Below are 13758 nucleotides of genomic sequence, written 5' to 3' on the forward strand. Positions count from 1 at the left end.
TAGAGGCTTATATGCTAAAAGGAAAAGTGGTGGGGGTTGTGGTCTGGAACTTCAAAGGGGAGGAAGGCAATTTAGAGGAAGATGAAGAGCGCAAATATTTGGTAAACAAGTGTTTGCTGCGCCACGCTGAAACAGTGGGACACAGAGAGGACTTGGATGAAATGAGCCTTGCTGGGTTCCTGTCTATCACACCTGGTTTGGATTAAACTGTAGGGTCTATGATGATAGCTCCCTTCCTGGGGCAGGTGCTCTGTGGAAATCCTTGTAGGCAGTTAGGAAGCTCAAAGGTTCCTCCTGAGTGTTTTGTTTTGTTTTTAACAGAATGGAAGGGAGAGGGAGAGACAGATCGAAACATCAATGATGAGAGAGAATCATTAATTGGCTGTCTCCTGCCCGCCTCCTACTGGGGATTGAGCCCGCAACCTGGGAATATACCCTGACTGGGAGTGGAACCTTGACCCCCTGATTCATAGGTCAGTGCTCAACCACATCAGCCGAACTCTCTTGTTTTTTAAAAACAACCATCTTAAAATAACCAGTATCCCCCGCAAAAAGGCATATTTTATGGTGGCAAACTCTGCCCCTGCTGCGCCCGCCCCCCCCCCCGCCCCCGCATCTTAGTGGCTTCTTTCTCATTCATGCTTCATGTTCATTCTGGGTTGTTCCACATTCTCTTCACACAGGTTGCAAAACTGCAGAGTTTCTACCACCTAGAGAGTCATGCTTACAATGGCAAGGGGCAGGGAATATGACAGACCACTCACCGGCCCCTACTCACTGGCTTTTTCCCAGAGGTGACATATGTCACTTCTATCCCATTCAGTGACCAAAGCATACCACGTGGACCTGGACTTGTAAATCTATTTCTTTCACCAGGTAGGGAAAGTTTTCTGTCATTATTTCTTCTAATAGGTTTTCAATATTTTGCTCTCTCTCTTCTTCTGGCACCCCCATAATTCAGATGTTGGTACGCTTAAAGTTGTCCCAGAGGCTCCTTACACTATCTTCATATTTTTGGATTCTTTTTTCTTTTTGTTTTTCTGGTTGGGTGTTTTTTTGTTTCCTCATATTTCAGATCTTTGGTTTGATTCTTTGGGTCCTTTGGTCTACTGTTGAATTTCTGTATATTCTTTATTTCAGACAGTGTATGCTTAATTTCTGACTGGTCCTTTTCCATTTTTTGGGGGGCATTCTCATGAAGATCCTTAAAGGTCTCATCAAGTTTCTCGGCAGTTTTTAGAAGATTCTTGAGTAACCTTATAAATGTGGTTTTGAACTCTATGTCCAGTAGTTTGCTTTCCTCCATTTCTTTCATTCGTGACATGTTTGTCTCCACATTTTGGCTGCTTCCCTGTGTTGATGGGGTGGTTTTCTGTGATAGGTGACCTATAGGGCCCAGTGGTTTAGCCTCCCCTATCACCTGAGGCAGACACTCTTGGTGCACCCCTTTGTGGGCTGAGTGCAAAGTCTTATTGTAGTTAAGCCTTGATTGTTGTTGGTACACTGGGAGGAATTGACCTCCAGGCCAATTGGCTGTGAGGACCCGCTATGTCTATAATGGAAGAACTGCTGTGCTGGAGACACCCTTATGGAGCAGGACTTGTTTCAGTGGGGCTTTGGTGCTTACTGAGTCTGCCTCTTCAATGTGTCACTTATGGATGTAAGTAGTTGAAATCTGGTGTCGTCTCACACTGGCCACTAGATACACTGGCTTCTGGATCTTCAATGGGGTCCAGGTCAGCTACTGTCTGAGGCCACCCAGCAGGAGCTACAGTGAGATCTGCAGATTTCTCCTCTTTGCTTGGGGTTTGGAGGTTTTGGAACTGTCTGACCAGAGTTGCAGTTTGTTAGGTTAAGCTGCGATAGGGCAGGCCATTTATATGCAAAAGCCACTGCGCAGAGCTTGGGTGGGTTTGTAGATTGTGTGAGGTCTCAGGGAATCACTAGGCTAGGGCATGGCAAATAGCAATGGCTGTCAGTCAGCTGTCTCTGCGTCTCCTAGTTTCCACATCCCCGTGTTCCGCGCCCCAGCACAGTAAACAATGATTCCTGCGCGCACCTCTGCAAGAAAGCCAACCTCACTTTCCGACCCGATGGCGGACAGTCCAGCTTCTCCCCGTAGGGGTCTGGGTCCCTAGAGTCTCGCCGGAAACTGGAGTTCAGAGTAATCAGGAGCCTGTGTCTCCCTTTGGGTTGAAAAAAACAGCGCACCCAGTCGCCAGCCGCCAGCCCGATTCGCGCGCCTCCATACCTCAGCTTTTCCGTGCTTGTGCACGTCTCAATGCTCTTTTCTCTTTCCTTCTAGTTGTAGAACTTCTACTCATCCAGCTTTCCCGTGGTTCTGGGTGATACACGTTTTGTCTTTTAGTTGTAGTTTTGGTGTGGTTGTGAGAGGCAGCACGTACAGGTGTATACCTTATGCCGCCATCTTGGTTTCTCGATACCATCTTTTTTATATTATTAATTTTTTTAGAGAGCGAGACTCTCACTCCAGGGAGCACACAGAGAGAAGAGAGAAAGAGAGAAACATCGATTTGTTTTTCCACTTACTGATGCATTCATTGGTTGATTCTTCTTTTTTTTTAAATATATTTTATTGATTTTTTACAGAGAGGAAAGGAGAGGGATAGATAGTTAGAAACATCAATGAGAGAGAAACATCGATTCAGTTGCCTCTTGCACACTCCCTACTGGGGATGTGCCCGCAACCAAGGTACATGCCCTTGTCCGGAATCGAACCTGGGACCCTTGAGTCTGCAGGCCGATGCTCTATCCACTGAGCCAAACCCGTTAGGGCTCATTGATTGATTCTTATACGTGTTCTGACTGAGCATTAAACCCACAACCTTGACGTATCAGGATGATGCTCAAACCCACTGAGCTACACGGCCAGGGCTTATACCATCTTTTATATACATATATAAAGAAAAAGCCAGAAGAAGTAAATACCTAATGCTATTTTCTTGCATGTAGGTATATGTAGAAACCTAGTAACAATGGTTACCACAAAGGTGGCAACATGAATAGAAAAGACGCTCTTTACTGCTTGTCTTTTTGTATGTTTTATTTTAGAGCCATATGAATGTATTACTTATTCAAAAACGTTAATTCAAAAAGAAATAGTAGCATCGGAACATTATGTAGAAATATGGAAGAAAATACCAGATGAAATAACTAAAGCAGATATTTCTTGGAATTGAAATCTAGGAAGGAGGATTGTTGCTTTCCATTTAATATTATTCACTACTATACAATTTTAAAACTATTTTGATTTTTTTTTAATTAAGAGAAAACACCATAGAGAGTGGCCAAGCTCGTGTCTTATGAAGACATTTCATGAGGGCTAAGCTTTATCCAACTCTGTCTCGCATTAGGAAGTGACATGCTTTTTAAATTCCTCCGACCTGCCAATCTTTCACAAATTGAATCAGATTTCCTAAAGTTATGGAAAACTGCAACCAGTCTTGAATCCTGTTTAGCATAAAATTCAACCCAAGGGTTGGTATCTGATTTCACAGGCTAACCAAGAGGAAAACCAGAAAAGCCACAGATATTTTTATTTTTGCCAAGAAAGGCAAGTTCTGCTTTAAAACACCCTCTGTCCACCACCACCACCACCATCACCTGCCCACTGTCCAAGTCAGAAATCTGGAAGTCATCCTTAATGCTTCTCTCTCCCTGACCCCTTCAAATGTCAGATCCCATAGGTTCCACCTGGAATTGGTCTCCTTCTCCCTATCCTTGCTGCCTGGATCACTGCAACCAACAGCTTCTCTAACTATTCTTGTTGCTTCCAGTTTTGTACCTCCCAGGACACTTCCTTTGCTGCAACTCCAATGATCTTGTAAAAGACAAATATGATCACATCATTTATCACTTTAAACACTTTATGATTCCCCCATTGCCTTAGAAATAAAATCCAAACTGCTATAATAGAACCTCCATCATCTGGTCCCTGTCCACCTGTCTGCCTCATTTATCTTTACCTCTTGCTCTATCCTCCAACGTACTGAACTTTCTCAGAGGGACCAATGGCTATTTTTCTTTTGCCCCCAAGCCTTCATGCATGGTGTTCTCTCTGCCTCAAACACTCTTCCTCCATTTGCTTTCCACTCACCCTTCAGTTCAGACATCCTTCTTCCAGAAGGTCTTACCTGACACCCTGGGTCCAGGTTGGTAGCCCTCCTATCTGCTCCTGGAGTCCCCTGTCTCTTATCAGAGCAACACCGGTCTGGGCTCTATGGAAGATACTTATTTCTTTATCTGACCTCCTTTCTGGACTGTAAACTTTGTCTCTTTTCTTCAACATTGTATCATCAGCTATGGGCTCATGGTAGGAGTTCAGTGAATACCTGCTGAATAAGCAAATGAACAAGACACAAATGTAGAACCAAGTCCAGGTTGACATTTGGTTTTTAATCAAGTAGAAACCGAATAAATATCTCTGCCTTTCTCTGGTCAAGAACAATACTAAGCCTGGTAACTTCATCTTTAAAACTTCCAAGGTCTCCAAGTGACCCAAGTGCTTGGCTAAGAGCTGGCTGCTAGACTAAAGGTAGCTTATAGTAGTATGCTCTTTAAAAGAAAAAAAAACTGATCCTCACACCATCTATATATATAAAAGCCAAGTGACTGGAATGACAGAACAACCAGAACCACCAGTCACTAAGATGTGCACTGCAGCAGCCAACGGTCCCCAATAGGGCCCCGATCGGCCCTCCCCAACCTCCTGTGGCCCCTCCCCCTGGCTGGCCCAGCCCCCAATCAGCCCCCCACCCCATTAGAGGTGGCCCCTCCCCCAGCCAGCCCCGCCCCCGATTGCCCCCTCCATTGGGGACAGGCCAGCCAGCCAACCTCCCGTGTCCCCTCCACCCTGCCTGCCTGACCTGATGGCCCCCATCGGGGTAGGCCTGCCAGACCCCACCCATGCACAAATTTGTGCACTGGGCCTCTAGTCCCAATATAAAGAACTGGTGAAAAGGAACAGTTGGTGAATAAAGGCTGGTACACAAACCCTTTTTATCATTTAATAAGCTTTGATATGAACAGATTACAATTGACACCTGCCTCTGCTAAGTGTCTGGGGCTCTATTTGGTTCTTGCAAGCAGCCAAAACTGCCTTTCATCCATTATGTCTCTAATCCCCAAGGAAGTGAGATGAAATCCCATATATGTTTCCAGAATGAGGCATTGTTTTCTTCAGCCAAAAATCTGTAATTTCTCATTAGACTGTCAATAGCAATACTGAAGATGGGCAATTTCATTTGAAGCCAGTTGTACCAAGAACAAATGTCACCACTGGGGATTGTACGGTGATCGTGTAATTAGGAACCAAAGTGGTGACATATGTACTATGAGGACAGAGTAGCTAAAATGTTTCTCTAGGGTGGTCCAAGTGTAAGTCTTACCTGGAGTTAGAGGAATGCATTTAACCAACACCAGCCTGTGAAAAAGGTTTTAGCGCCACAGAGAAATGAGAAATAGACTTTATGGGAGAGTTTTCTGAAAGCTACATGTATTCTTTTTAAGTTTTAATTTTGAGTTTTCATTACGTTCGTTCAATTTTTTTGGCATTGGCCGACATTTTTAATATGAAATAAAGTTAAATGTGAGCAAGTAACAAAATGTGTATGCATAAGAAATTAGTAACAAGTTCCTCAAGAAACTAGAGAGCTACTGGAAAAGGGATGGAGAGAGAATTTCACTATGCACCCTTTTGATCCTTTTAGATTTTAAATAATGTGAATGTATTAATTCATCAAAACACAAATTAATTGAATTAAAATGAATGAGATGAATTAAAAGAAATAAAGTAAGTTGAAATGAAATAGGAATCGTATATGGCAATAGTTTATGTCCTAACATGGAGAAAAAAATTGGCAATTCCATGTCAGACTTGAATACAAGTACAAACATTTTTCATCTATAAAATGGGAACTATTTCAAAATATTTTTTCCAACAAGCCAGTATTAACTAAGTGTCTTCTCATTCCTGCTAAAGAAGGCCCATGTGTTGGTTTGTCCTATCACTGGTAATGTTGACGTTGACCATTTGGTTAAGGTGATGTTAGCCAGTTTTCTCTAAAAACTCTCTTACTCTTTTATCCTTGTAAATAATTTGTGTGGAGAGTTTGGGGCTACGTAAATATCCTTATCAAACTTTCATCACTATTCTGAGCAACCATTGATTGTATAGTACCGTCATTCCTTCCATCACAGGCCCTTACAATTTCACCTGGTCTACCTGCATCTCTGACTGAATTCTCCCCTCTCTTCACCTATCTGGTTTTTGTATTAATCTTTGTTGTTGTTTTGTTTGTTTGTTTGTTTGTTTGTTTGAATCCTCACCCGAGGATATTTTTCCCAATGATTTTTTAGAGAGAATGGGCCACAGGAAGAAGAGGGGGAGAGAGCGAGAAATATCTACATAGGACACATGGGTTGGTTGCCTCTTGAGTGAGCCCCAACCAGGGCCAGGCATCAAACTCATAACCCTCAGATCTGCAGGCCAATGCTCTAACCACTGCACAAACCAGCTAGGGCTGTATTAATCTTTGGAACCAGTCTGTAAAACAAATGACTACTTACTCTGTGTATAATGTGTTGTGTGTAACAGGTGACGATATCAGGTGGTCGGTAAACCCCACACAATGATGTTGTATAGGTACGTCCACGGAATAGTCACGTAGCGCATTATCATGCATGTGCAGTTGCAACATTGGGGAACGGGAGTTTCCATATGAGGGATATAAATCTTCTAGGCAAAGGCTAAAAAATGAATCAACCACTTGCGGTAAATCTTCACAATGTATACTCCTCAAGTACCTAAGTTCATTATTTAACTTATCCCATTTTGTAACACACATGCAAGAAAGAAATGAATAAAGCTTGAACAGTCCCTTTTCCCCACCATCCCTGCTTAGGTATCTTCCCATCAGTGCAAATAATTGAGAGCAAATCATCTGTGAGAGAGGACAGAATGACCTCTCTCATCCACTCTGCGTATTTCTTTGAGTAAATATCCTAAGTAACATAGATAAATCTTTCATGCGATGTAGAGGCGAAAACAAAAACAAGTTAGTCCTCTGCGCATCAAATGAACAGGCCTCGTCTTTTTCTAGGTACTAGTTAGTATTTGTTTCTTCAGCCAGTCTCTACCGGTATTTTAATTCTCTGGTTCTCAATTTCGACTGCCTTTTGCAATGACCTCTTGAATTTAAAAAAAAAATTCTGATGCTTGTATCTCATTCTGGGAGATTCTGACGCACTTGGCCTGGGGTGGTGCCTCGGCAAGAGTATTTTTTAAAGCTCCGGAGACTAGAAAGCAGCAGAGTTCGAGAACCACCGGTGTAAACCACTTTGTCCTGCTCCCACAGGGTCCAGCACGGCGCCTGGTGGAAAGGGACGCTCAGGATGAATAAAGTTTTGTAGGAAGGAAGGAAGGGAGGGAGGGAGGGTAGTCTCACAACCACTTAAGGAGAAGGCAAGTTCTGCAGAGCAAGTGGGTGCGGTCTCTCTCTGGCCTTTAGCGGCTACACAGAAGCGCAGGTACCGTCCAGCCAGGTCCCGAGGCCTCAGAAGTTTCAAATTCATTGAAAAGTTCAGGGGTGCCAGGCTGTCTTGCTTCTAACAAGCGCGGCAGAGGCTGAAAAGACAGGTGTGGGTGTCTCTTCCCGCTTGGGGAGACGGCGCTACGGCAGTGGGTCAGCGCGGCGAGCCGACACCGACCTGCTCTGCCGGGTGGAACGCCGCCTCCGTGGCCGAAAGCTCAAGTCCTTGCGCACCGGCGCCGGGAGGCACGTGGTACGGTGGGCGGGGCCGCCCCGCGGAGCTCGCCGCAGCCGGGGTGGGGGGGGGGGTGTGGACTACAAGTCCCGGCATGCCTCCGGCATGGGTGGGGCGGGGCGGAGAGGGCAGCCCGGCCCAGGCGTGCGCAGTGGTTCTCGGGAGTGGTGGGGCGGGTCCACCCGGGCTGCCCGCTGTAGCCCGGGGCTCCCGGGTGGGGGAGGCCACGGCCATTGGCGGAGAGGCGGGAGGGGCGTGGTCCTCGGGAGCTGCCGCAGGTCAGGCTGAACGGGCGGAGGCCAGCGGCAGACTGGAAAGGCACGCGTTGGGCTGCTGCGTTTCTGTCCGGTCATGGCAACGTCGCCCCTGAAAGTGTGCATCGTGGGCTCAGGGAACTGGTGAGCGGCGGTGGGCTGACGACACGGGATCCGCCTTCAGGAAGCCCCTCTCCGGGGCGTGCTAGGGCCGCGCGTCCCCGCAGCGGCGTGGGCACCGCGCACCACGCGCAGGCAGGCGGGGCGGGCGGCCTCGGGGCCGGGCTGGGCACCGCGCACCCGGGGAGGCCGAGACGAGGCACTCGCCCCGGAGGCTCTGGGCTCGCGTGTCCTCAGGGAGCAGCGCGGAGAGCGGGGATTGCGCGCCCGCGGGCACCTGTCTGCGCTCTTGTCACCGCGCGGTGGGCGCAAAGAGGCCACCTGCTCTCCACGCCTGGGTGTTATGCGCAACAGCCTAATAAGGGCGTTCTCCATTCTCGGCGGATCGCGCAGGTGGAGGAGTGGAAGGAGGCTCGAATAATCTTACTGTAGCCTCGGTAACCAGGGAGAAAAAGGCAGAGGGCTAAAGGGCGCTTGCTACCCTGGTCCCTGGCCGGATGGCACTGCCTTTCAAAGTGCGAGTCTAGCCTCCGTCGCTGTTGCGTCTAGTATCTTAGTAACGTTGTGTCAGAAAGAAAACCCAACTTCCAACAGGCCTGGCTCCCAGAATAATCCAGGGGCGTAGAGAATTCTCTGGGGGGATGTTTGCGAAGCTTTGCGTCTCTGCGAGGCTTTATTTGACTTTAACATTTACACAGCACTTTCTGCCAAACACTCTTGTAAAGCATTCTATGAATGTCTGCTCTTTTCGTTCCCTTTATCAAACTTACACAATGCAATTCTCTGGTGAGTTGGGGGAGGGGGCAAAGTATAGTATAAAATCTGATCTTTTCAATCTCTCTTCTATTGCTGTGCACTATTTTTCCCACATCTGAGGGACGGGTATAGAATCTTCAGAGTGACATTCATTCAGTGTTTTTGTGTTCCTGTGGCCTGACACTCATCACAGTTCAGGCTTCTAGGAGCGTGGCAGCAATTCGTATTACTACCTACTTCTTGGAGGAAACCTTAACTGGTTCTTTACCTTTCCATTCCTTCAAGTCCAGGGGCCCCTCTGACCGCAAGGAAATGATTGTTTATCTGTTTCTACTCCTCCCCATCCAGCACTTGAGAACAGCATCTACCCTAGTGTCTGGCATATGCTAAGTAAATACAGAGTGTCTGAAAACTAACTTTTTAAAATACATGTTTTTAAAAACTAATTTTTAAAATGTAATTATACTTGATTAGGTAATACATTCACGTGTTAAAAACCCAAAAGATACCCCCCAAAAAACTCAAACAAGTGAACACCATGAACCATCTCCCACCCACACTTGTGCCCCAAGGACCTTCTGGAGGAAAACTGGTGTTATCCGTTTCTTCCGTCCTTTCTGGAGGAATTCCATCACCTGCAAATGAATGTTGACATATATTCCTTTCCCTCTCTGCCCTGCAAACACTAGGATATTAATGCACTTTTCTGCTAATAATAGTGTTCTGCACAACATTGAATGGAGTTGGTACCTATCCACTGCAGAGCTTCATTTGGTCTTTCAGCCCGGCTTTGCCAGTTTTGATCCCAAGGTCACTCGAGTGAGATGTCAGCTGCCCTGTTGGCCATGGGACTGGAAAAGCACCCACTTAGCGAGTGTTCTTTTAACATTAGGTTTCTCCTCTGTAAGAGGACACAGAGCCACAGGCGACAGCACCTTTTCCTAATTTGCACGGTGCAGTGGAAGTGGCACAGCTCTGCCCTGCTGGATTTGGGCCTGGATCAGGAGCAGTGAAGTGAACCTCCTGCCCCCTCTGCTGGGATTTGGCTGCCTTCCCCCAGTTTCACTCTGTACTTGACTTTTCTTGGCCCACGCCAGCCCAAGGAGATGGAGTAAAACTTGGCCTGTGACACTGGAGCAGAGCAATTGAGAAATGTGCCATGCCGATGGTTTGGGCTGGCTGCCTGGCCCCAGGAACTATGGGATCAGATGGGAACAGTTGTTGGCTTCCTTGCAACCGCTCTGGGTTCAGAGCCACTGCAGTCCTAGAGAGAGGATCACAGCCTCGCCAGAGATTCAAGAACTTGGGAGCTTGTTGTGCATTCAGCCCTGGTCCATAGACATTTGAGTGTTTGGCTTGTGTGGTAGGTATTGGGGGCCTTTCCAGGGATACAGACACAGCTCGACACAATCTCTGCCATTAAGAACTTGGCTTCAGATCTGAGATAGATAGAAACTTGGAAGATAAATTAAAAATAAATAGAAAGGGGAATGAAATACCTGTCACAAGATTAGGTGTTAACAATTTAAACAGTGTTTCTCAAAATGTGATCCAAAAGCCACTTGCATCAGAATCGCCAACTGAAACTAGACTTGTCCCAGAGGTTGGGACAGATTCTTCCTGAGAGACTTGAGCTTTTTGCTCATTTTAAAACAGAGCTCTGCCTTTGCAGATGTGGGCTTCTCAGGCATGTGAAGGTGACTGAACAGATTTTCCACTTGGGCCTTTGAAGTAGCTCAGAATGCTATGTCAGTAGACGTGTTGTCACACCTAAGCTCCTAGCTCCACGGTGGCTATAACCCTCACATTGAGTGTAAGTGATCAATGGCAATACAGACACCAGAAGACTGAATGTAGCTGACTTGCTGGGGCGCTTCAGCCAGAAAGGACATGTGAGGGGAAGTAACTGGGTTGTGTAACATGCCTTTGTCCTGCCCTTTGGCACCTCCTTTCCTCTAAGTCTGGGAGGAGGCTGGAGGTTGGCCCTCAGGCACCCACCCCCACCCAGCCCTGCTATGCTGCACGCTACAGGGAATGCTGGAAGCTGCTTCCTTAACCTGTATGGCCCTTTATGGTTCCGGTGACGCAGAAGAAAACAACAAAACACACAGGTGACTCAGAAAAAAACAACAGAAAGAACAAAATGTACACCAAAACAGCTTCTTAAGTAACTCCAGAGATGAAACAAAGTTTCTTCATCAGAACCTTGGGAAGATCACCCAGACACAGTGCAAGATCCAGTTCTAGAACGGAAATGTCAGGGCTGTGTGTACAGCCAAACCTCTGTGCGAGGGAGCACATGTCCCAGGCCTGCTTTGGAGGCAGGTAGAAGAAGGGCCCTAGTTTCTGTCTTGGCAGCTCTGAGGCCTTGAGCAAACTGCTTCTCTCCAGGAATCATTGCTTATAAGGTTGGTGCTACCTGCTGTCTAAGATTATGGTTAGGATTAAATGAGATGATCTAGGGAGAGTACAAGGTGAGTAGCACTCAATAAATGCCAGCTACCATTATCGTTGTGATTATTGATTTCATCATCATTTGGCCAGCACCATCTTGGGTCATAAAATGCACCCAGTTGGGGTTTGGCCAAGGAGCAGAGGCAGAGAAGGGAGAGAAGACAGAGCACCCCTGGTCCCCTGGTGTGCAGCTGGGGTTGTTTATCTCTTAATAGCCTGAGGCCTGAGACTGAAGGTCAGGGAGAGTTCTGGCTTTGCATTGGTGACTCAAGGGCGCTGTGTGTGACTCATCTTTTGTGGTCTGCTGGAACCTTCTGAGTGCCGTGCTGTGGCTCTTTGCCCACCTTTGTCACCTCCTGGCCTGTACTACTGTTTCTGTCATGATTCTCGCTACTCTTCCACACGGAGAGCCCGGAAACAGTCAGAGCGTCTGTCCATTAGCTCCTCTGAGGTCAGAAATAATCCCTCCTCTGTGGACAGGTAGCACAGACCCACTTCTGCTTTGGAAGCTGGAGTTTAAGGATAGGATGGGTTACAGCGGAACTTGGCAAAGATCCAGAGTCCCCTCTGATCAGGGTGAGGAAGTTTGTGCAGTTAGAAAACAACAGCAAACTGATACAGAATCACCAGTTTGAATTCGGACACACAGAAAGGCTTTCTGTATCTCCTTCTCCCCTTCTTTATGCCAGGTTGTCCACATGGGTCCTCTTTTTTCCGTGGTTTCTCCCTTTGATTTTAAGCTTAGGAAGCTTCCCTATCCAGAGATCAAATAAACATGCACCAAGAAGAATCTATTTGAAAAATGCTCCATTTCTCATATTTGTATCGGACACTCGGGCATTTAATTATACTCGAAAAGTCATTTAACTGCCAAGAATTACACAACATGTTAGCAGTGGTTCTTCCCCAGGCGGTGAGATTATTCATAATTGCTTTTTCTTCTTTCATGTGTTGCTTTTATGAGCAAAAACACGTAATGTTACTTAAACCAAGTCTGACCCCTCTGTGTCCTTGGCTCCACGGTTGGGATCAGCTCTCGGGGAGACCTGGCATGGAGCGGGGAACAACTGGCGTTCGGAACCCTTGCTCCTTCTCCTTGTGTCTCATTTCCTCCTTGCTGAAAAAAGGGCTGGACTGTTGAGTCTTTTCTGGCCCAGAAAGAGTCTGCACCCTGTGAAGGAGCGTGGGCCACCACAGTTCTTTCGGGTTTGGGCCTGACTTGACAGGTGGCCTTTCCTTGGGTGATGCAGCGCCTCCCCCAGCCTGATTAAAATATTATACCTTTTTATTTTTTAAATATATTTTATTGATTTTTTTACAGAAAGGGAGAGGGATAGAGAGTTAGAAACATCGATAAGAGAGAAACATCCATCAGCTGCCTCCTGCACACTCCCTACTGGGGATGTGCCCACAATCAAGGTACATGCCCTTGACCAGAATTAAACCTGGGACCCTTGAGTCCACAGGCCGATGTTCCATCCACTGAGCCAAACTGGTTAGGGCTCCTTTTTATTTTTATTTTTTTTAATATGTTTTTATTGATTTCAGAGAAGAAGGGAGAGGCAGAGAGAGATAGAAACAGCAATGATGAGACAGAATCATTGATTGGCCACCTCCTTATGACCCTCACACTGTCGCAAAAGATGGCGGCACCCACAGCCAATAAGGAGAAAATATGCTAATTGACTGCCCCGCCCTCTAAGATGGTGGTGCCCACAGCCAATAAGGAGGGAGTATGCCAATTGACGGCCATGCCCTCAAAGATGGCGGCGCCCACAGCCACAAGATGGTGGTGCCCAGTCCTCTCAGCCCCACCGGGGCAGCAGGCTCGTGGCAAGGGCCCGGCCTTGCCACAACCCTGCCTCCAGAGTCCCCCAGCCACCCATGGCTGGCCCAAGGCACAGGCAAGCCTCGGATGGCAGCTGCCCAGCTGCCCAGGGCTGCCCGAGGCTCAGGTAACCAGGGCCAGCTGAGGCTTGTGCTGCTGGCAGTGGCAGCAGCAGAGGTGTGATGGGGGCATTGCCTTCCCCTGATCGCTGGGTCGACTCCCACCCCTGAGGGCTCCCAGACTGTGAGAGGGGGCAGGCAGGGCTGAGGGACCCCCACCTCCAGTGCATGAATTTTCATGCACCGGGCCTCTAGTGGGGATAATAATAGTACCTGCCTCAGAGCATTGCTGAGGCTTCTGACAGATAACAAGGGTGAGGTATGTAAGGCAGTACATAGCTGGCGCTGGATCATTATTTCCCCCATGTCCCTTTTGAATTTCATTTGCACAACATTGTAGAACTTGTGGATTAGTCTATATTTTGAGGCCCAAGACTTAAGATAATCCATCGTTTCATGAGCAGTGTGGTTTTATACATCTGTGGAAAGACCCAGGGCTGGC

General features: G+C 47.2%; 1 protein-coding gene across 1 annotated transcript in view; it reads left to right on the top strand.

The window, feature by feature from the left end:
* The first annotated feature begins 7954 nt into the window (after nt 1-7954).
* GPD1L (glycerol-3-phosphate dehydrogenase 1 like) overlaps nt 7955-13758 on the top strand; it is a 38336-nt gene continuing 32532 nt past the window's right edge. Inside the window, exon 1 of the mRNA XM_080675257.1 lies at nt 7955-8183. Coding sequence (XP_080531383.1) covers nt 8137-8183 — 47 coding nt within the window. The 5' untranslated portion in view covers nt 7955-8136. The remainder of the gene's footprint in view (nt 8184-13758) is intronic.

This window comes from Plecotus auritus (assembly GCF_963455305.1).
Source record: "Plecotus auritus genome assembly, chromosome: 6".
In the NCBI taxonomy this organism is placed as follows: Eukaryota; Metazoa; Chordata; class Mammalia; order Chiroptera; family Vespertilionidae; genus Plecotus; species Plecotus auritus.